The sequence below is a fragment of the Gallinula chloropus genome (assembly GCF_964237585.1).
Source record: "Gallinula chloropus genome assembly, chromosome: 1".
Taxonomy (NCBI): Eukaryota; Metazoa; Chordata; class Aves; order Gruiformes; family Rallidae; genus Gallinula; species Gallinula chloropus.
The window spans coordinates 113,969,095-113,996,794 of NC_140085.1; the positions used below are offsets into that span (position 1 = coordinate 113,969,095).

Below are 27,700 nucleotides of genomic sequence, written 5' to 3' on the forward strand. Positions count from 1 at the left end.
TGGGGGTTCTTTTGTTGCTGTTAGGAAAAAAAATGCTTTACTTGCCAAGGATGTATTTAACATAGATAATGAAGATAGTGAAGCAGACCTTTCACAAAAAATAGTTAATAGATTAAAAAATGTGACAAAGTAGATGGATTAATAACTTGCAAGTAAAAAAAAGCAAAGCCAGCTCCTGCAACAGTGATATTCAGCAACATGAGGATTCCACGAGAGAAGTATGACATGAAAAGATATAAAACCCCTTCATCATGGAAAACCCAAAACTGGCATAAGAAAGGGAAAGGGAAAACAGCCACTCATCAATGCCAAAGGTCAGCCTGTTCCAAAGAGCAACAGAGGTTGAAGGTGTCCTTGCCTGACTGGTACTTGCCTGCCTTTCAAAGGCTCACCAGATGTCTTCTTAGGGGTGGCAAGCATTTCAATGCTTAGGATGGGAGCTCATTAGTCCTGTTAATCTATTATGTGTATTAGCAAAAAGAAAAAAATTGCTTTGCACCCTGAAGCTGTGTACAGTCCCCTGATAGGGCATCTCCATCAACAGTAAAAGTTGCCTGAATGAAACAACTCCAAGAGGGTAGGTCACAAAATAAAGTGGGAAGGATAAAGAGAAAGTCAGTATAACAGTAAAACCTAGATAGAGATACAGTGCAAAATGACACTGCTCAACAGTTGTTAAGATACTGCTGGAAATAATAGGATTTCTAATTTATCCATTTTGCATGGATGTAAACTTGTTTGCCTAAAGCACTGGGAGATTCATTAAATTAAGCACATTATTTAGCACCATACATTTCAAAATGAGAAATACTGTACTTCAACAAACCTTCCATATCGTAGTCTGCAGTGACCTCAGCATCTTCACAAAGCAAAGTGGAGCTTGTCGATGAAGGCAACCCAATATTAATCTTCTCTAGATTCATTTCATCTTCCAGACTTCTGATCCAATCTGGATTTTTCAAGCTTATGTTTATAATCCTTCCTAGTAGCTGAATTACAGAAAAGATATGCAGAAAACAGAAATTTTTAAGAGTAGGAATATAAAAATTCAGTATTCTAGATTTAAAAAAGACGACAAATAAATCACCAAAGATACCATAAATAAGGTTATTCAAATTTCTGTGACTAAAAAACTTACAGTGACTCATCACAAAAATAGTTCTGCTTTTCACTTCATTTTGGCAATCAAGAACGTTTATGTAATTGAAACAGTTAATTACAACTCTAATGTTTTTCGAAAGAAAAACTAACACCTTGTCTCATAAGATTTTCCTTTTCAGTTAATAGGAAAGCTCCTGGTTTCTTTATCCAACAGAAACACTGCTCTTTGTAACAAAAAAACAGGCTTGCCTATAAAATACATTAATAAAATAATTTTTAGAGACTAGTAACATAGCAGGCCTTCATTCTGCAAACCGATGTATGACACTGAGCTCCTATCCTGCATGGATTGACCATGAAACTCAAAGCAGATGCAAGGATCCATCTGCAAACATCACATTACAGAATCTAAGTCTTAATGGGAACAAAGATCAGTGAAAATTTGAACATAAAAATTAAAATTTTTTACACAGATTAAATACTGGCCCATACAGAAGTCAATCAGAGCTGAAATTTTGACATTTTTAAAGTGATTGCACCATAGGAGTGCTGAATTTTAAATAGCTGCAGGCTATAAAGATGATAAACGACTGTGATTCATACTGCAAACTCAAAGTAAAAGCTCTGCTTTTTAAATCAGTAAACACACACACACCCCCCTCCAATTAGAAATCCCTCATTTGGTATAATGCCCCTCAATATGGGATCTAACACTCCTCTTCCTGAAAATAAATTAAGCTTGGTACTTCTCTCAGCTGCCTTTTGAAACTTAACGCAAATTATGTGGCTATCAAAACTAAAAAAAAACCCTCATAAATTAAAAAATTAGGTGCAACAGTCTAGTATGGGACATTAAAAACTTTTAAGAATTAAAAACAATTACAAAAATCCAACCCACACAGGTATTCATTTAAAAGTTGTTCGATTTTTTTCTCATTATAAAGTAGTTCAGTAGTTTTTACATTACCTCAGTGCCATTCAAATTCATCACATTCAAAGCAGAGCTTCCTTCCAAAAATGTTACCCACATCTTGTCTTCCACAAACCTGCAAAGTCCATTGGAATCCATAATTAAAATACTTTATCGTACCTACTAACTTTTGAAACCTCTGATGTTAAGGATAATGTTTCACTTGATGGACAAGAATTATTTAAGTTCATTGAAACATATGTAATGGGCTAATAGGTTTTAACTGAATGTATGCTTGCAACAACAACAACAAAACATAAAGCAAAGGAGACAGATAAATATGACACAGCAAAACCACTGTCCCTCTGAAAATTATGTGACTACAATTACAAGTTCAATAGTAATTGTATGGATACAGGTTAGACACTTGTATTAGGTGCTCCACCTTACATCACACTATGGACTTGGGACTATGCTTCTATCCTTCTGAAAAAAAACCAAACCCAAACAAACAAAAGAACCACTCCAAAACTCAAGCAATAAACCACAACACTTAGAATTCAAGTGACAGCTTAGTAAAAATGCCACATTCACAGGGATCATCTTATCTTCATCTCATTTAAAACAACTAAAGTGATTTTAAAATACAAAATTGGTATAAAATTACATAAGTAACAAATTTAAACTGAGTGATTTATGACAAAATCAGTATGATACTCTATCTCAAAAATAAAGAGTATCTGGAAAAATTAAATTGGAAAAAACTGAGGCAGATACAGGTAGGTAAAACTAGTTTTCAGTTACAAAGGCATTGAAGTTGAAATCTAACCATTAAAAATGAAGCAGATCATAGCTGAAATGCCCATTAAGAAAGTAACTTTATTTAGGAAATAGATGAGGACAACAATGAGGAATAGAAATTAAAAGTAAAGTCTTTTTAACCTTATAAGTATAACTTCACCATAGCTGGCAAATTTTTGAAGGAGGTCATCAATCAAGTTGTCATCAAAATAGGTTTCTTCTGCTGAAGAACTTCTGATGGAGACCATTACAGTACCATCAGGTGGGCCTTGCATTGCGATCACCTCCTTATATACCTTTTGTCTCTCTTCTGCTTCAATTTCAAATATGTCAATATCAATCAATGCAACCACAGGCCTTGGGAAAAAATACATGAGAAAAACCTGTAAGGATGGTATCTGAGCAATAAAATATATAACATGCGTAGTAAATCTTTGGTGATTAAGAAGTAATGTATAAAATAAAACTGAAACCTATGATCAGATGTCTTCAGCTCTGCTCTTCCATAGTGTAACAAAGTACCAGGATTCCACGTATAAGGGACATTACTGTCATCGTGAAAACTGGCATTCAGAAGATCCATGTCTTCAGCTACATTCAGTATTAATGAAATAAAAAAAAAGAGAAAAGCCACTGTGATTGCAAGAATATGCTTTAAAAAATAACCAAAACCAAGTGTTTTACAGAAAAAAACCCCAGGAACTCCTTTTGAACTACTCAAATATCAGTAAGTGGTATCTGATTCTTGATCCTCCTGTTCAGCATCACTGTATTAACTGCAGATGCTATTATAAGCTTTCTGTTTCATACAAAGTCAGAGATAGATACTCAAAATCACTGGCACTGTGAATGTTACTAACTGCATTCTAGAAGCCAGTTACAGAGTAAAGGAAACACTCAAACCTGATCGGTCAAAAGGCCATTTTCTTCTTCTCCAAAGAATACGATCTGTCCATGCTGGTGTGCGGCATTTCTCACTGGTGTCATAGTCATCAGAAAACAGATCATATTTGTATGTTGGAGCAAAATTTATTTTCCCTTCCAAAAACCCCCTAAAAATCTGTAAGAAACAAAGCAGTTATGTGTCATGCCAGAAGACAGAAGCAGATGGGAAACAGCTTGACACTAATCAGAATTCTCTCTTCTAACAGTAAAAACCTGTGTATACATCTCAAAAAAGAAGTCATTTGATAACATGAGTCCTCCAAATTTTATCTGCTGAAAACATTTGACATTTGCCACTAAGACTAAATAGTGACCGAGACAGATCATCACTAAACAGAAGCGTGTCAACAGTTATATCTTTAAACCCAGGCTGACAAGCGACCTACAGCTCCTCCAACATTGTTCAGAACTTGAGGTCATCTAGAACTTCCACAGCACTTGAACTAGTTGCTCATGTGTCAGCAAAAACTGGGAAATGAGGTTTCTATTTTATGTACCTATCTGAACCAATAAATAGCAGCTAAGGACAAAAAAAAAAAAAAAGAAAAAAAGACAATAAAGAATCCTTGAAACTTTCAAACTGAAATATTAGAGATCACCATTTCTTCTCAAACAAATAGGAAAACAGAATAAAAAGAAATGTTATGTGAAAATATCTGTCATGAGTACCTATGGTATTTAGAGATACAGTCTCAACTGAAAGAGAATCCATTAGGTACTTTGCAACACAAACATACATCCAGCTGACACAAGACCCTAGAATGCCAGGAGATTTGCTCACTCCTCAAGCGCTGAAACTGGATATAAGATAAATTCCTTTAGTTAACTTAACCAGCTCTCATCTTGAGTTTCCTCTTGTATGGGTAGTCTTACTTCACATCAGAGATCTGTAAAGTATAAATCTATCTTAGATCTTACAGTCTGCATCAAAATGAAACATTAGCCTGCTTTTCTTGTTGGAAATATAAATCGAAATCCAGACAATTTAAAAATCAGCATCTGAAGATCAAAGTCAGCATGTCAGGAGATCTGCAACTTCTGAGAGAATTTATTCGTTTCTCCACATTCGGTAATTATTTCTTAACCTACTTTTAGGAAGAAAGTTGCTATGTAAATATCTTGTCTGTTGCATGGTGAAAAGCCACACCCAACAACTGTGGAGCTACCTTCACTAGCCATCCTGTGCTGCCCAGCCAGCCACTTCCAATGGAGTATTACCCCAACAGTGCAGTACTACCCCTCCTTCTCCCTAGCCAAGAGACTATTTTGAATCTTTTTCATATTCCGAATCTTTCCAGCTCTGTAACTGCTGTCCCCAAGACCTCAACACCTCTCCTGTTCTGGTTGAACTAACAGACAATCATGTTGTCTGCTCATTTGAACGTATGCCTCTCTGTCTCAAAGAGCCTGATTATTAAAAAAAAAAATAAATTATCAAGTGGTTTCCCTCCTGTTCCAATGCACAATTGGAAAAGAACTCTAATTTAGAAAAAACACAGTTTGTGACCAAAGAGCTGGCAAGCAGACAAAACTAATAAGAGAGGACTGTCTCTCATTTTATCATCTACAGCATTCCCACATAAGGTTGGAAAGAAAGAATACACACATTCACACAAAACTTGATTCATTACAAATACTCCTTTAATTGCTGCATGCTGCCTCCCAAGAAACTGTAAATAACTGAAGCCTGAAGGTTTCTTCAGCCTTTGTTATCTCATGCCTTTTCTTTTTAAGTTAAAAAGCTACTGTTTGGATTATTCCTTTTTCCAACAGAACGACAGTACCGGCACTAGACTAGCAATTTAATGTAAACAGTAACATTACCAAAAGAACTTCCACAATTATTTTTTCCATAGTTGCAACCAATAAAAATATTATAGTTACTAAACTCTAAAACAAAGTTCTAAAGAGTCTAGAGTTTCCTTTTCATTTCAGGAGAGAAAGAAAAAACCTCACTCCTCCAGCTAGTCACTGTGTGTCTATCACTTCTTCAGGTCAGTTACTACAAATAAATTACTAAATGTTGCTATGTCCCACTCTTCCATACCACTACCTGAACAAAAGTGATGAGTAAAACATGCTGAGGATATAGATTTACCAAAGCCCCACAGAAAATTGCTGAAGCCAGAAAGAAAACTCAAGCATTCTGAAGTGGTAACATTTTTCAGATACCTGTCCAGAATTTTTCTGATTGATAAGCTGGTCTCCTGCGATAAGGGGATCCCAGTTCTGTTGTCGTATTAGGTCCTTAACCTCCTCATTTGGAATGTCTATTCGATAATTGAAGTCACCACACCAAAAGATATAGTCATGGGAAAAGAGCATCCTTCCCTGTAAAAGAGAAGCACACCACAAAGTTAAAACCAACCAAGTGACAGCTGTACTGCTTCCAGGTGCAAAGCTCAGTCTTTAACTGTAAAATACACATAATTTCTAGCTGACAAGGACAACTGAAATACACATTAGTATTTAGTGTTGGTATGGTTAGAACAACATAGTCAACTGTATGGCATCCACACATTCCAAATAGGAAAGAAGTAACATTTCTTATGTGATTTGCCTTTCTAAAGCATCATGAACCATCTGAATTGGATTCTAAAATTCTGCATCTTTCTACTCCTGTTTTAGAAGTCTGCTTGAACATGACAACTGCTATCTATGTCACAAAGGTTACAAAGGAGAACACCACGCTACCCTCGGCTCTTGCAGCACAACATCCTGAAAAACTGCAAATCTAGGGATTTAGTGTTCAGATTTAATTGAAGACTTTTCAGTTACATACAATTTTCATGGCTGGTGAAAGACAGAAGGGCTCTTTTAGCTTAAACAAAGACTAGGGTTTCAAGTGAGAACTACTTCTTGTCTCTTTGTATTGATTTTTTCATTGCCCTTATGTAAATCCAAGCAAAGACTGAAACAACAGCATTACAGTATGGTACATTTTAGTTTCCTAAATGCTGCTGTTTCAATCTGCCAGTGTTATCTGCTTGGATTAAAAAAAAAACCCTGTAAAATAAGATGTCAGACTCCTGCACAGTGCCATAGAAACTAACAAAGGACAGTCTGACAAGAAAATTTGAGACAGCGTTAAGTCTCAAGGAAGCATTTTGTTGCACTGATTTATCAAGTATTCACTTGGTGTTTGAATATACTTTATGAGAATATGGTACAGAACTATATCATCCAACTTGACAAAAATTAGTAAACAAGAATTTTAAATGAGTTAGAAAAACACTTTCTTGTGTACAAAAAATAGTGCTGTTTCCCATGGAAGTTTTTTCCCCCATATTAGCTCTGGTGCCTATAAAAGTTCTATCACACGTCAGGAATCTATAAGGTCTCTTTCCTATGCTAAATCCTTGATGCCTAATGAAAGTTTATTCATGTTCCATCATCTCTATCGGTCATGGCACTGGAAAGATTTACTTTTTCCCACAGGCATCTATTTTAATAAAAACTGTGGAAATTTAATTATCTCTGAGACCTCTAACCCAAGAAATTTGTATTTCCACAAGAATCTAAGAAAGAGAAAAAAACAAACAGAGGGTTTGGATGATACTGCTGAGGTTCAAAGGGCTCAACTTCTCATTCGTGATGGAATCCAAACACTGTTGCTTACCATTGGAAAACCGAGCTTTCGAGCTATTTCCACAAAGTCTTCATTTCTCTCTTTAACTTGTGATTGTCCTGCAGCAAAATGACTGCAGACAAAGCAAAGGCTGGAGGTATGAAACAACATCCGAATTGCTACTGCACCTTTATTACCAGTGGCTCCTCCCATGCCAGTCTTTACAGTATCAACAGCAACATCCCTGCAAGAGTTTTAAACAACCATTAAACCTACAAACACAATGGCATTTAACTTAAACATCTTTAAGTATGTTTCTGTAAGACATTAGGTAAGAGATTATTTTCACATTGTTCTTTCAGCAGCCAGGCCACTGGGCTGCTATTAAAAACCACCAACAGCTACTAAATGGATAACAATGTAAGACTTCAGCTTTTCAAGCTTTCTTGGCAAGTGAGGAGGCATTTTAAAATGAAGAGGAAAGAATTTAAGTAACTCATTTCCCAGATGATGGAATAGCTCTTTTAGAGCCCCAGATGCTTCCCAGTAGAGCTGTAGGTTACTCTGCAATACAAAGCAAACTGAAGGTGACCCAAGTTGGGCAGAGCCGCATGTTCACTGACCTGATAAAAGGAGCGTGCTGAGGCCTGATGAACACAAAAAGGCAGACACCCACCAGCTGCTCAGAAGCCAGCAGCACATACTTGTAATCCCTTGATATAGTCTTCTGCAGTTCAGCAGCCCAGAGCTTCTGATTGGTTGTGCTAATAGTGAGATTAAAAATGCCAGTTTTAAAATAAACCAAATTTAAGCAGGTATTAAACTGCTGATGTTGTTGAATAAACTTCATACAAGAACCTCAAGTAAACCTTGGTGTAGTAAGCCAAAGCCAAGACATGAATGGTGCTCAAATGCCTCCTAGCAGAAGCACAGGCTATAAATTGTAATGACATTATCATTTCAAATTCAGCCTCATAAAAAGCTGCTTCATTTTTCTCAAGAACATAGATAATGATATGATCCTCTATTTCTGAGGCTAGATTAGAGGAGAAAAACTGAAATTTTTCTAGGAGTTACTTCCTAGCCCAGAGCTCAATCACTATTGGAAAACAGAGATATCCACAGTCTTAGATCAAGAAGAAACTTCCTTGGAGACCTAACAGATGATGGTTTTCAGAGCTAGCCCTGGATATACACGAGAAACACCAGACCTGGAAACAGCACTAACTAGACATAGTGTGAAATCAAGGAGTGACAAACAGCCACTTTTTCCTCAAGACCAAAGGCTGTGCAAAGGCTAACAGTGTAACAGGCTTTGGTTGCTTTTTCAGTTGAGTTAAAGCTTGCTACACAGCAGAAAACACACAAAACAAGCAGACAAAAGCAACAGACAAAGTGAATACAATCCAAAGGACCTCACATAAAGACTTCACACATAAGGACTTCATCACTGGTATCACCCACCACTGGTAAAAATATATTTTCATACCCTGCTCTGGTAGGGGTGAAAAACCCAAACTCCACAATAATACGTACATGGAATGATACAGTTAAACACAACTACAAATAGACAGAGTTCTGATCAAAGGTTACTTGTGCTCTTAACAACAGTGAGAACTGACAGTACTGAAGGAAGCGCTTGATTGATAAAGATCAAAATTTGATGCATTCCAACACTACAGGCTTTTGGAAGGAATCTCACAAGACCCTCCCAGTAGTAGGAAGGCACAGAGACTGTGAAACACTACAAGCACTGGCGGTGAATCCCTTCAAAGTGTTACATGAAGGAGAAAATTGAAGGGCTGCTCAAGGTGCAGTTCAACATATGATTAAGTAATGACTGTTTGGATCCTTGAGATTACATTCTATGTGATCTAAGTGATCACAGCTTTGCTAGGGAAGGACAAGACAAACTCTGCAACCTTGGCACTGAAACAGGCAGAGAGAACCGGAATACAGTCAAAAAGTAATCCAGACTAATCCCAACCATTACAATACAGGGAAAAACATGCATTTTAAAAAGAAAAAAAAAGCACTCAAAATACATGATTATCAATGAAAGTAATTACACATAAATTGTATCACCTACCTGGCATTCACAATGTTTCCTGCATTTAACTCCACCATTTCTTCAAATCCAATGGCAAATATGTCTACAGGCTTGCTTTTTCGATCTGTGTTTAAATACCAAGAAAAGGTATTTGTCGTTAACTTAAGGACCAAGAGCTCCTACATCTATTTTAAAATCTAATTCTCAAAATCAGAGTTTTCAAGAAAAAAAAAAAAAAAAAAACCCTAGAAGGACAGAATGCAAATCATACCTTGGAATTCATGAATACCAGCTAACTTTGGTGCATCCAGAAGCCAGTCAGTGAGGGTCTGGTTTCTAAAGGCAATACTTCGAAACTGCTTCCCCCCATTGACGTTCCACGTCCCGACGCAGACTCTAATTTTCTTCGGTTTTGCATACTTGTAAAAGTTTTCACACATACTCTTCAGCACTTTTACAGATGCTGCAAAAACATTTGAGAAGGCATTATTTCTATATAGAACGCTTTTTACGAAAACTTGGCAATGAGATCTTTCCTTTTAAAAAATGGCAACAGATCCATGCAGAGACATATAGAAAGTTAAAACTGTGAAAGCAAGATGAACGCAGCTTTTCACCAGAGAAATTACCTTTGCAGACATATTACTTGTCTGGGTAAGATGCTCAAAATAATACATATGTAAGATGTAAAATAAACATAATTTATTTGTTTTAGAACTATCTGTCATTCTTCCACCCTACCTGCAATTCTCTATGGAAACCATTATTTTTCATACATGCCAGCACAGATATCTACCTCATTTTCACAGATCAGATTTATGAAACTCTATCTCCATTACAAAATGAACTTACATATGTTGATTTCTAGAAGTGTAAAAAAGACTGATATACTACATTTATCATATTGGAGTATGTCTATTTAAGCCACAAATCTGAATTATTTTTTTAGGTCAGTTGAATTCTTAAAATTCTGCTTTATTGAGGGAAGTAGGCTAGGATTCAAAACAATTAAACCAATCTCTCTGTCACACCAGCCTTTCTGTGCCTTGTTTCTATCTGCCAGTTGGAAGAGAGCAATGACCTATCTGTAAAGGGCATCATGAGAAATAAACAAAAGATTATCCAATGGTCAGATACTACAGAGATTTTAAAAGTCCCTTCATAGATGGGCTGTATAATATGCTTGTACAGACATATTTTCATACTTGTTTGTACATACTTTATACAAACAGATCTGAATATTTTTTAAATCATGCTCCTTTTTTTCTTTCATCTCAGGGGATTAAAAATCGCATCAGGTATAAACAGCATCACTTGCATTGTACTTTACCTAATCTTCAATATTTTCATGGTTATGAGACTTAGCGAATCGCATAAATAATATTGGATGGGATTCTTCCCACTGCTGTGCGCCGTGTTGCAGAGCGGCCGCCTACCGGGCACAAGATTTTCACTCGGATCCCCAAACCAGGATGATTAATGAGCTGTTGCTGTCTCTTTAGCTCTTCTTTTAAGGTTAACACCTTTGAATTTGCTACAGAAGCTTGGCTACTCAATTGTAACAAAAATCAGGGATTCTCTCCCACCATAGTTATGAAACAAATGACAGGAGAAAGTAGCATACTGTATTTGTTGTTTGTGAACCCTTTCACTGCTGAACAAATCATATATCCATATATGGTCTAATCACATATAAAGCCCACTGAACTGATCAGTGTCTTCTTGGGGTACTACAAGCAGAACGTGCTTGGGATCATGCCTTCCTTACCATAACCCAGGTAAACGAAGTCAAGAAAACAACAAGGAGCCAACAGAACACTATGCCTTCAGGAGAGAGCCAAATACCGAGTCTAGTTCTAAATGCAGCTACACACCAAATAGGAATCAGGCCACAAGTCCACCAAATGCTAGAAAAGCACAGAAACTACCCAAACACCCACTGAAGAGAAACCAATCCACAAAAGGTTGTGGCCCCCACTCATACAAGTACCCAAATCACCCAAAGCATTAGCTGAACCCCAGGAACCCAAAATAGCACCACAGACAAGCTTTGAAGACCTGCACAGATTAGCCTTTGCAGTACTCTGAGTTTAAAAGCAGTTTGAACTTTTGTTGTCTCCACTGCAGTTCCTTCTTTTTCTTTTGCAAATTTAGCAATTTCCAGTTTAAGTCTAAATAGTTACTCCAAACAATTAGTATCTGCTACCAAGCATGCCTAATGTGAAAAATCATGCCAGGATAGAATCTAACTTTAGAAGCGAACTGATAACATGCTTATCACAAACATGAAATTTATACCTTTAAACCAGCACAATTCCTAAACTGTAGAATGTTTTTTTTCCACACTTAGAATAAAAAACAGGAGAAAATAAGATGAAATTTTCACCTGTTTTCCAAAACACTGAGCCAACTGGTTTTCAGAGTTCCTGAGCCTCCTGCGTATATTATTTTCCTACACATTCCTACCTATTGCTCTTTTCAACACAACAGCCTCGTTCTACAATGTTAAAAATTGAGTCAGTTACATTGTCTATAATTCTGTGGAAAAAAAACAAACCCTTCACCTGCTGTTTAACTGTTCATGCTAGGCAGGCAGGCATTGGAAATCAGTTCTACAATGGGAACATTAATTTAAAATGATCAGTGGGATATTCTGTGCAGCTGAACTTGATCAAACTATTTTACATCCAAATTACACCGTAGATGAGTTTCAAGATATGCAATTCGTATCCATATGAAATCCTTAGTGAAATGTTACCTCAGGAAGTTAAAAAACAGCAGACACGTATGACCTTCCTGAGTTCTAAGCTAGGCTGACATAGTCTAGATGGTAACACCATAAATGATGGTGTGTAAACAGATTTTAACACTGACAAAGTGCTAGTGAAACAGTTCATTTCAGGTGTGTATTACCTGTGACTCAGATTTCATTATCTGAGTACTCAGTCAGAGTTAAAAAGGCACAGTAAAACATTAATAGTAAATGCAAAACTGAGACTAATGTAAATAGGAAAAATATAAATTTAAAGCTCAAAAATACAGATTGTGATTGAAGTGGTTTTTCCAAGGGAAAAGAAAACCAAACCTTTACACACTTCAGGTGTAAACAACAATCCAGCCAACAATAAATCCTCATGCTTTCTTCTAAGGATCCTCCCCATGAATCTTCAGTACATGGAGCTAGTGGCTACTACCTGAGCACACAGGTTCAGGGAACACCACGCACAACTTCACTAGTCTCTTAAAATGAAAGACTTGTCTGAACAGTTACTAAGAGCTTTCTTGTTTCTCTCCCTCCTCCTCTCCCTTCATCTTCCCACGTATATAAGAACATACGTTATGTTTTCCTTCTCTCACAGAAACTAAGCATCTGATATGGTTCACTGAACCTACTTCCAAGAGGTAGCATGATGAGCCCTATAAAGGCAATAGGAAATGTCCTTTTACATTTTCTCAACACATAGTAAAATCTGAACATACAAATGCTAGGAATATTATATTTTAAATACTAGTTTCTGGGAACAAGGAGATGAAGAAGTGTTGCACAGCAGACAAGTACATGCAGCTCTCCTTTAAAAATACAGAACATGCATATATTGTGTTTCTACAAATGGAGCTGGATCATGTAAACACCTTAAGTTACAACAGAAAGGAGACTTTCCACTAAGAATTAGGAAATGAACTTTTTCACAGTGAGGGCGACAGAGCCCTGGGACAGGCTGCCCAGGGAGGTGGTGGAGTCTCCTTCTCTGGAGATATTCAAGACCCGTCTGGATGCCTGAGTGATATGTCCTAGGGAGCTGCTCTGGCAGGGGGGTTGGACCCGATGATCTCTCGAGGTCCCTGCCAACCCCTATGATTCTGTGATTCTGTGAAATTTTGAAGACAAGGTCCAAAGGCATTATGTTGCTAACTTACAATGATAACAACTAAGAGTTTTCAGAAGCTTTTTAAGCTGAGGAAATCTTTCATGCTATTTTCCTCTATCTGGCTCATCCCTACACATTCTTACTGCTACCTATCGCTTCTTCATGTTCACAGTATTGCTGAATCCTCCAAAGCCAACCTCTCTTATTTTAAGCTGAACACCACAGATATTGGTCAAGATATTGCTGCAATGTCTCAGAGTAGAAGATTAGGAGTTAACTATAAAGTTCTCTCTTCAGCCCTTCTCTTCGCTGCCCGTTCTTTACCTAAATAGATGCTCCAATGCTTCCACTTGTGTGCAGACGTAACTGTATCTCAGTGCTTCTGACTGTACTTTTGCTTCACAAAACACAAGTGTCAGCATGTTATTTCATATCATGCCAGTACATTGCTAACCTCTGCTGGGAGATATTACAAAGTCAGCCTGATTCATGCAAGAGCACAAGCAGACAGAACCTTCTAATGGCAAATGAGATGAAGTTACAAATTGTACTGAATAGTTTTACACCTTTTATGCTAAACAAAACATTTAGACTAAACAAAAATACAGAAGCTCCCAAACCAGATAAAAAAGCAAATTTCTCTACAGTGAGAATAAAGCATTTGCAAAAAGAAAACCTAAATAATTGTTTGCCTCTTTTCATAATTCACACTCAATCACAACTGCAACATTTGTCATCCCTTATATTTTTAATTTTCTTGTATTAAAGAGCTTTTCTTGAATAAAGGGGGTTTGGCACACAGGAATGCCAGATCCAATGGAAAATGTGAGCCCACAACCAAATATTACATGAATAGGCACAGGAAAAAAGCCAGAGAAGAGCAATAGCTGCTCAGATATTTACAGCTTAATTTACTATACTATACCTGATTGCAATGATTGCTCTGAAACTACGGATGCAGTAAGAAGGAAACAAGAAAAAAATTAGTCAAATAAGCGTTTTTTAAAATCTTCCAGCAATATGTGAGACAACATGCTGTCATATACAAAGTATCACACATAACCATTTGCATCAGTTAAAGCACAACTTTTATGCTGCAAAATCTAAAATGTTCCACAACAGTAATAACAAACTCTCTTTTCTTGCTGCATTAATAATGGATTTGCATATGATGAAGTATTTCTCTAGGTAATTCACCACCTAGCAGACAATGCAAAGACATGTTCAGTAGAAGAGGGATTAATGTTCCTCAACTGACAGGAGCTGAAAATACTGAAAGGGCAGTTTGCAATCACAGAGAAAGCGAGAAGAAACAAAAATTACTTTCAGTTCATTTTGAAGCGAGGCTGATTTAGCAGATTTCAGATGCAAGAAAAGTTAGAATAACACAAAATGCTGTGGTAAAGAAACAAGTGGAAAAGTCTTTCAGGTTCCACATAGGAAATATATAGATACCCACAGTATTATGACTACAATTGGGCAAGATTTTTTGTTCTTGTCCCACAAGTCTGCACTGAAGCACTGTCACGTTTTCCTCATTCTAGTTTGAGCAGTGTCCAGGAGAACGAGAGGGAGGGGGGAAGAAAATGAAAAACTAAGAATGTTATTAATCCCCCAAAACAGCAATAACCCATCATTTAGGACACTCTTACCTGGGATCTTGGGAAAAAGACTCAAATTTAAGTTCCTTCTTTGCCCAAGAATTACCTCCTCTATTTGTACTTTAAGCAGAGCCCTACAACTCACTCACTCACAATCTCCCTGCCCGTCAGACTTGCAAAAGGATGAGATATGACCATAGTCCTGGGAACCATGTAGGCTACACCTCTGGGCAGAGGCTACACCTCTACATCTTACATCTTTGGGGATGAAGGATGCTGTTGTTCACCTTACTATTCTCATCGGGTGAAGCACCTTTCTGTAACCAGGCCACGCAAGTGTCCCCTACACAGCTGCTCTGCCTCAGCAGAAATTCTTTCTGAACCCTCTCTGGTTTTGATACAGAACTTCACTCACAGCCTGATGTGCTTCTGCAGCACTCATTCCAGGAAAAGACTTCTCACAAAAAAAGCATTTTGTGATGGGGGAAAAAAAAAAAAAACAAAACATTCTTCAGGAGTTTTCTCATAGCTCTTGTTACCTTAAATTTTCTTCCACTACCAAACCCCTTTTGGATCCGCAGTACCTCAGAAACCAAAATGAAGATAAATTCCATCATTCTCAAGCCTGAGAAATTATTAAATGCTTTCTATCCAGTTTAACACCATGGTGAGAATCCCTTCACTAGCATGACAGATCAAGTGAAACATAACATGTAACAAATAATTAAAAAGCCTGATTTTTTTCAATAAATCAGGTTAGGTTTTTTTCCCTGAAGTCACCACATAACTGTCATGATTAACACTTGCTATAAATAGGTTTGACCAACTGAACAGAACACATCTAACATGCATTTCCAGTAAAGATCTGACAAATATTTACCTATTACACCACCAAACATCACCAAAATATAAACAGTAAAGATATTACTGCAGCACATTAGTTTGGAAATATTAGTAAAGCAGAGGTAACTTGCATCTTTTAACAAGCCAACAGAACATAAAATAGCATTTATACTTTCCAATATTGCTTTGCAAACAGACTCCATACAGCTTTCTTACACCAAATAGTTATCAGACAGATTAAAATCCTGAAAGACACATACCGCGTAAACTGCTGGTGGTTAAGAGAGCCCGTGCTTTATCTGCTAAATCACTATTTAGGGTATTTCCCAATAACAAAACATCAATGGCCTCCTGCTTGGAGCTATCAAAAAAGTTATTTTGAATCGTTCTGGTCACAGAACGAGCACCATCCTTCAGCTTTCCAGCCTGTTAGGGAGGAACACGTATAAAATATTTTATGTTGGACACTGCTCACAATAACATTGGCAATATTCAGTAACATAACTGCATTAATGATTTTAAGATCTAAGACAATTTCCTTCTTTAAGCACTAAATGAAGTCTTCCAAGCTTACTGTATTATGTGTGCTTCAAAAACCCCCCACCCTGCCCCAAATTCTAAATAACATAGTAATACCTTCAAGGAGAATGTAAACCAGATTATTCCAGTTTAAATTATTTAAATTGAACAAACAAAATACTGCAGGAAGGGGAATAGGGTTTTTTTCCCCCTAAACCCTTTGTCTTCAAAACATAAATTGAGATAGTGCCGTGTTTAGACCATGATACAGGATTTTGGGCTTTTCCCCAAATAGTGAGAGATGAGCAAGCACTTGAGTCCAAATGTCGTGGTACATGAATATGTATGTATATGCACACATAAGCATATTAGTTCAGAATTCACATTCTGAAATATCCAGGTTTTAAAAAAGAGGCAGTTTCAACTTACTAAGACCCCTTCACTTTTTAAAATAACATGCAAGTCTCATGCAGTATCCCAGAAGGAAGGAATACACTATTCTATAGCTACGTACATACGATGACACTGTCGTTGCACACACCGCGCACAAGAGGCACGACTGAACGGTGCTCCAAAAGAACAGCATCCAGCTGCTCAGAACTGAACAAGAACCTTCCAGAGATGTACTGCTACTACTGATATTCCCCGTGGGGCAGCCACATAGAGGATAATGTAATCAGCATGTCATGCAGTCTCATACTTGATTCAAAAACCAGCGGTGTCAATCTGTGTAGGCAGCACTGACAGTGACAGGCACTAGGACATTTTCTCCATTACATGGTTTATTGTGTCTCATGTGTAGTAAGTGTATTTTGCCTGTGAGGTGTACATAAACACATGCTATTGCAGGTATATGAAATATACACCACAGTCCATCAGGAATGCTGCATGGTATTACATTGCTATTAAAAATACTCCAAGTTCACAGCTTGCATTGTTCATGAAGGTTTCTTAAATGCAGAAGAGAAAAAGACAAAAGCGGAAGAAAACTGCTGAACTAACCCATCATTGAGCTCTATGGATTGTACCAGACAACAAGGAAGTAACTTCTCTTTTGTCAAGGATAAATAGTAGTGAACTGGCACCGTGATTTTTGGAAGACAATGTGGATGAGGTGTTCGGGAGCATAGTATTGCAATAGGATGCTGCTCCCTTTCTGTGAGACAACATGTAACTTATAACATGATGCAAAAAACCACACTCACCATTCACATATCAGGCAATTAATTGAAAGGAACCCAGAGAAAGCAAAAGAAAGAGTAGGTAAGGAGTTAGATACAATGAGTATTATAATACTTTAAAAAGGACTGGTTTTCAGTGCAGACATATATTAACACATTTAAGGTTAATTTTTCTCCTATCCTAAATTTACATATTTTAACCTCTAAACACTCTAGGAGTTTGAAGAATCAAACTGACAAGCAAGAAATGGAAGCATTTCAACCATCAAACTTTTCATTTGAGAAATAAGAATACAACTTTAAAACTACAATTTAAGTTATGTTAAGAGTACTCAAAAAGATATTGAGTAGTGACCTGATCAGTTTTCACTGAAATACTGGCAAGTATTGTATGGTTTTGCAAGTATTAAAGATGCTTTTCAAACAGATGGACTTTCGTCAGGGACACTGGGTTTGATTTATGAGATGTGGTACTCATTAACAGCTGTACCAGGGCAGGGATCCTCTGCTATTACAAAGACAGCAGAGGAAATGTACTCTGTGTTTTAAACATTAAAAATGGAAGCATAAATACAGTAAATGCATTTTACAGAGTAAAAAAATTAAGTAGCCAAATGAATGGCAGAAGACGGTTAAGTTAGGTAACGAAACAAGTAAGATCGAATGAGAAAGTCAGGAGAAGGGGAGACACCCCCATAACATACTTACTGTAGTTTTCCTGATGGTCTGGGTGACATTTTGGTAAGAAAATAAAACTAAACGTCTTCAAACAGTGCTCCACTCTACACTAAAATACAAGTAGTTCCCAAAGAAAGTATTGTATGCACCAATTAAGGGTAGGATGAGCAGCAAGTCTATTTTACTTATTTTCTTGCTATCTATCTTACTGTAATGCCTTATACCTGTGCAGAGAAGGGCCCTGATATGGTTTCAATGAACAAGTGATGGAAAAATAAGGGAGTCTGCTATGAGTACGTACTACATAATAGGGAGTGAGAAGCAGCATGGTATAAAAGAATAAAAGAATGGTATGAAAAGCAGTTCTTGAAGGAACTAAGGGCAAAAAGGGTTACGGTTCAGCATTTGTTTGTCTTGACAGGTATCACCTGCTAAGAGAGAGAATTATGGAAACAAAAACAAGCAACACTGTTACAAGAAAAATAAAAGAGGGCATTAGAAAAGCCAAACAACTCAGGCATCAACAAAGACAAAAGAAGTTGAAGAGAAACTGCATTACACTGCCATGTAGTACAGAATTGTTAACACAACATTAGAAAGCAAGGTAGAAACAGAATTTGGGTTTTTTCCAGTAATTGCAAAACTAAAAAGAAGTAGCTGGAGGAACATGCAAACAAAAATCACCCAGCCACAATGTATTTAATTGTAACACCGTTAATAAACATTAAAAGCATGAACCACAACATCTGGTGAAACACATTTTAAAGGGAAGGAGATAGTGAATGAAATTCATACAATAGGAGACAGAGATACAGAGAGAACAATGAAAAAAAGAATCTAAAGGTGATTTGAATATATATTTTTTTAAACTACGATCTAAAGAAGTCTGAAGCCTCATCCTTTCCTACAGGATGGTATTATCTAGGAGGCATGGGCATGGCTGAGAAAGGATGTACTGAAACAAGATGTGGTTATCAATATAACCCATCTTTTTATGTTAATTTTTTTTTATTGGTTGGTTGGGTTTTTAAGATTACAATAAAAGCACATTTAAATAAAATCTTATGGCTGTTATATTAATGACAGAAGTTTTTCAAACCAATACTGAATACAGCTAAATTTTCTCTAATCAAAATGTACTTTACCTTAGCTTTTCCTTCAAGGGCTCCAGTTCCAGCATATATTTTACTGACAGAATCACCATTCACTGACCACATGGATCGGAAAACTTCCTGAAACCGAGTAACCAGCTGAGGCTTCTCAGCTAATCCTAGTACCTCCAGTTGTTTTGTTAACATCTGTAATGGTTGAAGACAACATTTACAAAGGAAAACCAAACAATCTTTACAGGTATTTATTAAAAGGTCCATAATTTTTTCAGCATATATTCTCCAAAAAAGTTATTTGGTTTAAGTGTGTCATTTTGAACGAACCGACTGCTACATTCAACATGTACCTCTAGCACCAGCATTCCGTTTTCTTTTCAAGATAGGTGGTAATATAGGAAAATAATTATGCAGTTATTTTCATCTAAAATTTACTAGTGACATGGTAAACTGGTTTTAGTTCTCAAATATTTCTACTTATATGTTCTAGAATGAGAGCAATTCATGTGTTTCCCAAGAAAGTATAATACCAAACACACTGACCTCTGTTATCAAATGCAGCAGCAACAGAGCTCTGTGATCAGTGATATACCTATGGCTTCTGTTAGTCACACTGTTTTCATGCATGAAACACTACAGTCTTTACCCTTACAATCAATATAACTGAATTAATTTTCCGTGATGTACACTCTACATTGAATGCTTTAAAATTGTGTGTGTGTGTGTATATATATATAATATGCATATAAAAGTGTTATTTTGCATTGAAATACATTAAACATAGCATTACACTTGTAGATGTAGCATGGAACACTGTACTTTGTTGGAAATCCTGGTTTATGGAATAGTGATTGTTCTAAAAAAGTCAAGTAGGTTTCCAGTGTTTGTGGCTACCAACATAAAAGTTAAAATAAACATAAAAAATTAAAACTAAATTACAAAAATCTATTTTTAAGAGCTTTTGAAATTCTTTAAAATCTTGAGGTGTCCAATGGCAAGGAGTTATCTAAAATAGTGAACATAAAATTTCATAATAGCAAGATTCTAAAGGCTGGGCAAGAATTAACTAGTTACCAACAGAAACTTGCAAACAAAACACCAAGAAAAGGAGCTCTAGAAATAGGGTGCTTTATCTTGTAATTTTATGTGGTCATTCAGAGCTCAGTACCTGTTATGTGAAGTATCTATCATGTTAAAAAAATGAAGACTGTAAATATCTCATTTAAATTGAATTTTAAAATTAAGCATCTCATAAGGATTTACCATTTTTCTTCTTATGGATTAGTTTTATACATTAAGGTCTCATACTTCAGCTGAAATCATAATTTCAGCTCACCAAGGAAAAATGTGGCACACCTGGTCTAAAATAAAAGACAGTATTTAATCCAGTTCTTAAAAGGATAAGAAAGGGAGAAAATACAGCTGCAAAGCTAAGTTTGCCATAAATACCATATGCATGAAGAATGTATAAAGATTTGCTCCTATACCATAAAAAACTACCATATTATCAGTAAAGTACAAGAGGCTCATTTGAGAGAACCTAAGAAGCTTGTGTTTCTATCTGTAGAGAACTGTTGAACTCCAGCAAACAGAGGACCAGGAAAGGCTTTCGGGTCATCATTAGTCTTTCCCACGGCAAAGTCAATACAGGATGGGCAGATTCACAAACTACATCATGCAATACATTGCTGTGGGATTCTCCAAGTGTGCCACTACTCTTTTCAACACCTAGCAAACTAAAGAAAAGAGTAAGAATCGCTTTTCTTGATGTTAGTAATTAAAGGGTTTGAGCCCCCCTATGGTACATGCAGAACTGAAACAATGGAGAAAAAGGCATCAAATTGTGTTGGATCTCCTACAGTATGTACTGATGCTGAATGCCAAGAGAAAAACGTTTAGAGTATCTGCACAAGGGTAAACAGTTCAGCATTCTGTTTGACTAAAACACTAGTGAGCTGGCAACAGTCTTCAATTGGTAAATGTAGCAGCAAGGCACTATGTATTCCAGAATCAGAAATGTTTGCTCTACAGCCAAAGAAATTCCACCTACAAATGCTAAAACAAGAGCATTTTAATTAAGCAAGATGCAGAAAACAAAAGAATAAAACTTTTAGGTAGGCTGATGTAGCACCCATAACTTTCCTTTTTAAACATGCTAAAGATTTTATCTTTAGGAATCAAACTTAGTTTATTAAGATGAGTGAAGCTGTCAAAAGGTTTTCAGAGCTACTCTTTTAGCCCAATCAGTACTATTTTACTCCATCAATTCCTATCAAGTTCATGTGTTTAAGCTCTGCTGATAAGCCTGCAGGCAAGAAGCTTTACTTCAACAGCAAGCCAATATGCTGAAGCCCAACTGAATGAATGAATTTCATGGTTAATTTCAAACTACTCAATTCAAGTGTGGCCAAAGCCTCAACCATGATATCGTCCTGTGAATAACTCACAGCACAGTGCTGTGAAAATATGAACACAAAGCGCTGGCAGATGCTGAAGAACATCTAACAGAGAGACTGTCAATGCAAGCGTTCTTGTGAAGGACTACAACACCACCTCTAGAACTGCAAGGCTGAACCTTAACAGACATAAGAAACTGACACCTAAAAAAGAATGAACATTTGCATGATGCTGCATGATTACTGTTTAATTACAACTACTATACAACTGCTTCTTCTAGAACTACTAAGCTCGGTGTGCCCCAGAAGAAAAGCATCACGCTATAAATCAAACTGCCATCTATGAAACATTTTAATTAATCTTTCTCAGGGAGGTAAAGTTACTTTTAGCCTAAATTGCTACAGAAGCATCAGGAGCAGTTGTGTATCTGGACACTGTTTTTTCCTACCTCTAAGCCAAAGAAAGCCTGCACGCTGTTTGTTCTATCCAGACAGTCCAAGCAGTTTGTTCTGACAGTACCGCTTTGAGATCTGTGCCAAGGACAACGAGAGACAGAGAGAAAGAGAAAACAACTGAAATAACTCATTTAACACACATATTATCAACAAAGGCAGGGACATCAAGATCTGAACCAGAATAGTAAATCAGGGTATTGTCAGTGCAACGTTACTGCCATCGCAAGTATGTTTATAAATACCTCAGCAATAGAGACTTAGTTCCAATAACAGCAGTGAATTTTGCAGCAGCATTTGCTGTACAAAACTAATTTATTTTCTGCAAATAACATGAGTCTTTCTTCTTCAGTTTTTCTCAATTCTCCTTGCTTGCTCAGTAAGTCTTATGTAGGATTTAATCTTGTTTTCGAATAACCCAACTAACACACTTTCCAAGAATCCGAGAGGGAAATAACAACTCTTAGTTACAACAAAATCACATGAGGACAGTTCTTGGATTTGTTCAACTAAACTAAAAGTACCAAGAAATGGTGATAAAACTAAAGCAAATTCCAATCCCTCCTTGCCTTCTCTTGCCTCTACAAATAAAAATGAAAAATAAGCCTCTCCCCCTTAGCTCAACAGAGCCTTGTGGCCCTCGGGCACTCTGAACTGCTCCCTCTCCTTTGAGAGACACCAAAGAAGTCATGATATAAAGCTCACAGAAGGATCATATGAGGCAACATCCATGTTCTCCTTGCCTGGCTATGAGTACAAAATCCTGATGGCTCTCCCATACTTACTCCTTACTTTTGTCATTCCCACTACACTTTGTCCAGTTAGGCCAGTAAGGCTTCATCATATTTACTTGGAAATCTAAGCAGAAACTGTAGACAGTTTTGAAGAACTTTGTCCAAGATTATTCTTTTCATTACTGTCTCTCTATTTGATTTGAAACACAAAGAAACTTGCTCTCTGTGAGAAAAAAAACCCTGACATTCTCCAAAGGACTTGATCCTTGAATGTGAGTCATCATTGTATCTTCTATGCAGATAATTCTTCAAGCTATCACAAGACACAGCCTATTATGCTTTCATTCTGTTGCCAGTCCTCTTCATGGGTAATAATATTTGAATCTCCATCAGGACCAAAGGTTGTTCTCCCAACACAAAGTGTCACCCCACTTTTAAAGGATTTTGGAGAATGGGCAGTGACATTTTGAGATGGAGAAGGAACCTAAGCACACACACCATTTTGCTACCCCACCCCCTTAAATCTAATCTTATTCAGGCCTACTAAAAACCTACCCCTGGGGGATTTAATCCCACAGCCAGGTTAAAGCCCAGAGTGGGGCACTGGAACCCTCCTCTCCTCTCCCACTCTGCTAAAACTCCACTGCATATGGCACAATCCCCTCACTTAATTCTCTTTCTTGTGAAGAGCCTCATTCAGCAGTTCTCTCTGGCATTAATTAAAAGGAGGAAGGGTGTGGAAGGGACAAGAACAAGAACGTTGCTTATTTCAAGCCCTGCTTCCCTTTTGTTGCAGAGATAAGCACAACCTTTGCTCTAGGAAGAAGGGTAGGGAAATTGGGACAGAAGTACCAGTACAGCAGGACTGGGAAGTACAGGCTGGGGCAGAAAACATGCATGCTGTTCACCTTTGTGGAGAATTGAATCTCCCTGAACAGGGGATCCAGGTCCAAACAGATTTAGAAAGACTGCACTGAACATCAGCATTTACAACAAACAGACAATATAATGCTCCATCACTGAGGAAAAAATTAATACCATTGTACAGGAAGAAAAAAAAAATTCATTTTTTTAATCCCATGTAGGATTTCCCATTTTGACCAAAATCACAAGGTCAAAGGCCTGAAATTAAGTCATGCCCCAGCAACATCTCAGAGATGTTTCCCATTAAGATTTTTAGAGCATATTCAGAATGAGACAAAATTTTAATAGAGTAAAATAAGAGACTCAGATTTCAGTTTTGAGCATCATCTTGGATACGAAAAAAACCCACAATAACAGAAGTAACCTTTTTTCCCTCTTATTTTCTTGCTAAAAAGAAAAAAGGAAAGCATCCTGGAATTATACAATAATTTGAAGAATTTTACAGAAGTTATACACACAAACCTTTTAACTTCCTTTCCATCAAAATAAAAAAATCCACACTCTAAGAATTTCTGGACTTGAGGTTTAAGCACACTGTGTAGTTTTTCTGCCTTTCCACCTTTAACCATTTGATGATAGTCAAAGTTCACCATTTTGATATCAGCTGAATGTTCAGATGCTTTCAAATGGCTCTGAAATTGTAAAAAGAGAAGAAAAATGTATAAACATACCAATATTTCAACATACAGTAGTATAAAATCAAAAAGAGGCTATAAATATTTTAAAGCTGTTTTATTAGCTATCTTGTTCATTATCTGCTTTCTGTTAGATAAAACCATTTTTATCGCTATTGTTCAACAAATCACTCAGAACCAAATATTATTTCACCTGTATGTTTTCTTTTCCTTGTCACAATTAAACTCAATCTTTTTCCTTACAGTACTAGTGGTCACCAAGACAGTCTACTGCCTCTTCTACTCTTAAAATGCTCCTAATTTGTAAAGAGCTGTTTCAGTGGAAACCAAAGGGGTTTTGGGTGACACTTAAGAGTCACCATTTTAGACACACCTGCCAGCAACAGGGACAGACTAAACACTCCATAAGCTGCTACTGAAAAAGACAGACAAATTATTGAGGTTGCTGCAAAGGGTGACTTGAGTAAAACATTCCTTAACATTCCCTGAAAAATCTTGAAGGGCTCACACAATATGTGTTGGCAAATCTGTGATGTGCACTGGGCATCAGTACCTCTTTGGGAGCACTGAAATCTCCTACCAGGGCAGGTGGATACAGAAGAGACATCAGTGAATGGCGTAAGACTTTCAGCCATTATAATATAAAGGGAAAAGAGAAAGGGAAGTAACAGATGGCTATTGACATGTTCTTTGGCTTCAGACAGAGCTTCTCAAACTGTCAGTATTTATGGACCACAATGTGACAGTTATTTTTAACCTAACTAGTGGGAATTCATGAAAATGGACACTTACAGTTAACAGCTTCTGAACAAACATTTCTATTTAATCATAAAGCAGCTTTTATGTTTAAAATAGCAAATCAATTTCAGATTTTAAAAAAAATAATTAATGAATATATCCAGGAATTCTAAGGGGTATATTTTAAAAATAAACCTCACAGTATTAAATACCACTAAGCATCATTTATTTATACACCAATTTTACAGTGAAGAAAAGATTTATTTTTAGAATAAGCCACTAATAAGCATGAAATACGAAAATAACTGGAAATCCCTCAGCATCATCTACGCTGCTGCTGAAATTTTTCAGTAAAACAACCAATCTGAACACAACCAAACACTAATTGTATGTAGATCTTTTTAAAAATTCATTTCACATTCTGTATCTTAAGCAGTGCTTTTACAACAAATATAATGTTAACCCCAAGTGGTAGTTGTTCCAGAGCATAGCTTACCTGTTTCATTTTTGCAAAGCCTATATAAAAGCTTCACCACAGTCAGGCAAATTCTGAGGACATGCACAGCAAGAGAACTGTCATACTCACCTGAAAAGCTTTGCTGAGCATGTGCTCCCCTTCTTTTGCCCCAAGTAAATTTACAATAATTTGCTTGCCATATAAATTTTTAAGAGTTTGGAAATGCCTGTGAACAGCAGAAAAATTCCACACTTATCTTCTGGCATGCAGAAAATGATCATGCAACACTAAGACCCTTCAGAAATGGACTCAGTACTCTAATACTGCTGTAAGCCTTTTATTAAGTCGTGCCCAAACTAACCAATATAACTCAGTAGCATACAACCACTGACTTCTATTTAATTAGAATAACAGCACCAATTTAACAACATACGTTTAGTTAAAACCACAATGCTGTGAAGCTTAAGTGTCACAGTAGGAACAAAATACAACCATAAATTTTGCTTTTATATAGTAGCTTTATAGTAGATTATTCAGGTTAGGATGGTATATTTTTCTTTTCAATTTAACAAAACATTTCACTATTTTAAGTTTTCTTCAAACTTTTCACCAAAGCACTTCTGCAGAAGTTTGAAAAAGCTGCCCAAGCAGTTTGCTGCTTTGCTGAATCATACATTTGTACAGACAAAGCCTCCAGTTGGAATAACATAGTCCATCCCTCTGAAGCATGGCTCATCAGTGGTTCACAATGCATTAACAAAAATGTAAGACATTCTTTCACCTGTCAAAAGCTGGTGCGTTTGCCTCAAAACCCCTTGACATTCTGACACGGTGCGATCCCACCTATGACATGAAGATTACATTAAATTATTTGTCTTCAGACATTTGATTAATCATTCTTCAAAGACCTCTTTTGATCCTAAATAGAACCTAAAAATTGATTTCACTTTCTAAATGAAACCTCCAAAAATTTATTCTACTTGCTATGGTGGGCTTCTTTTTACAGGCTTTTCTTAAATTCTTCCTCTTTTTTTCTAAAAAGCACTTTTAAAATTCAATATACTCAGTCCTATCATCTAATTACTTCTTGTTTTGAGCAAAAGGCATGTAAATGTTTCAAAAGTTCTACTGCAAAGTGCTTGTATGCCTAGTTTCAGGAACCTAGGGTTACTGTGAGGCAAGAACTTTTTTCATCTCTGTAAAAATTGTGTCAGAGTAGCGGTTCTGATACAATTCCTCTTTCAAGTGAACTGGGGTGAAATAATATTACAGGAACTCTTGATCTGTATTGACTTCTTGAAAGGATTTATCGTCTAGAACAACTCAGAAGAAAACATGTATTTGGGTGCCCTCAGATATCCTATTTTAAAACAGCAATTTAAATTAAAACGGAGAAACTCAGAACTTTAAAGAGAAAACATCTAAAAAGCAATGGCCATTCAAATCCTGTGCAAAACAGCATTCAGAGACTTAAGATTAGCAGGCTTGTTGAATTAAACAATAGCACCAGCTTGGTCCCAAAGGATAAGCTCATCCTGACAGGTAACTGTACAGCATCTAAACACTAGTGTAAGATGTTTAAAGAGACATGAATAATAATTGTCTGTATAATTAAATCTAACTCCTGCTTACCTGCAGGCCTGGCTGTTCCCAAAATAATGGAACAGATCCTCGAATCTGTATGAAAGATGACACAGAGTCATCTAAAAATATCACCTGTTAAGAAAAGCAGTGCATTAGTAGGTATTACAGAGTGTAAAGGTTTAGGCTTCTAAGATTTCACTAAATGTAAATAAAATTTACATATTGCATACCCCATACTACAAGCTACAATATTGTGTTTCTCAGACTTTTCTCTCTACCCCTCTAACAACTCATTAAAAGTTCTGGCACTCTCTTGCTTCCTTACAGAATTAGGATTCACAATGTCTAAGAAAATACAGCAAGCTGCTGTTATTTGGGGCTGAATGACTTCTGTGCTAAGAGTAACTTGTCAAGACCTTCCTGTAGGAACAGATAAAATGCACACCAATGCACAGAAAGCAACAGTGGGGCCGACTCGGAACACTGGCAGAGGTTTATGCATCAGAATCCAAACTATATACACTGGCATATTAAGCGTAGAGGAATGATAACTTTAAGTGGAATGATATGCCATGGTCATCTAGTGACATCAGCATGCCAGGGAACT

The 27,700-nt window shown here is 36.7% G+C and overlaps 1 protein-coding gene across 1 annotated transcript in view; it reads right to left on the reverse strand.

Moving 5' to 3' along the window:
- SYNJ1 (synaptojanin 1) overlaps positions 1 to 27,700 on the reverse strand; it is a 66,355-nt gene that overhangs the window by 22,329 nt on the left and 16,326 nt on the right. Inside the window, exons 5-21 of the mRNA XM_084279531.1 lie at positions 27,142 to 27,225; positions 26,291 to 26,352; positions 25,639 to 25,735; positions 24,142 to 24,311; positions 22,018 to 22,099; positions 19,212 to 19,364; positions 15,949 to 16,114; positions 9,647 to 9,838; positions 9,415 to 9,499; positions 7,949 to 8,089; positions 7,377 to 7,569; positions 5,930 to 6,088; positions 3,716 to 3,872; positions 3,286 to 3,403; positions 2,954 to 3,169; positions 2,069 to 2,147; positions 827 to 989 (exon numbers count right to left, since the gene is read on the reverse strand). Of these exons, the coding sequence (XP_084135657.1) occupies positions 827 to 989; positions 2,069 to 2,147; positions 2,954 to 3,169; positions 3,286 to 3,403; positions 3,716 to 3,872; positions 5,930 to 6,088; positions 7,377 to 7,569; positions 7,949 to 8,089; positions 9,415 to 9,499; positions 9,647 to 9,838; positions 15,949 to 16,114; positions 19,212 to 19,364; positions 22,018 to 22,099; positions 24,142 to 24,311; positions 25,639 to 25,735; positions 26,291 to 26,352; positions 27,142 to 27,225 (2,317 nt within the window). The remainder of the gene's footprint in view (positions 1 to 826; positions 990 to 2,068; positions 2,148 to 2,953; positions 3,170 to 3,285; positions 3,404 to 3,715; positions 3,873 to 5,929; positions 6,089 to 7,376; positions 7,570 to 7,948; positions 8,090 to 9,414; positions 9,500 to 9,646; positions 9,839 to 15,948; positions 16,115 to 19,211; positions 19,365 to 22,017; positions 22,100 to 24,141; positions 24,312 to 25,638; positions 25,736 to 26,290; positions 26,353 to 27,141; positions 27,226 to 27,700) is intronic.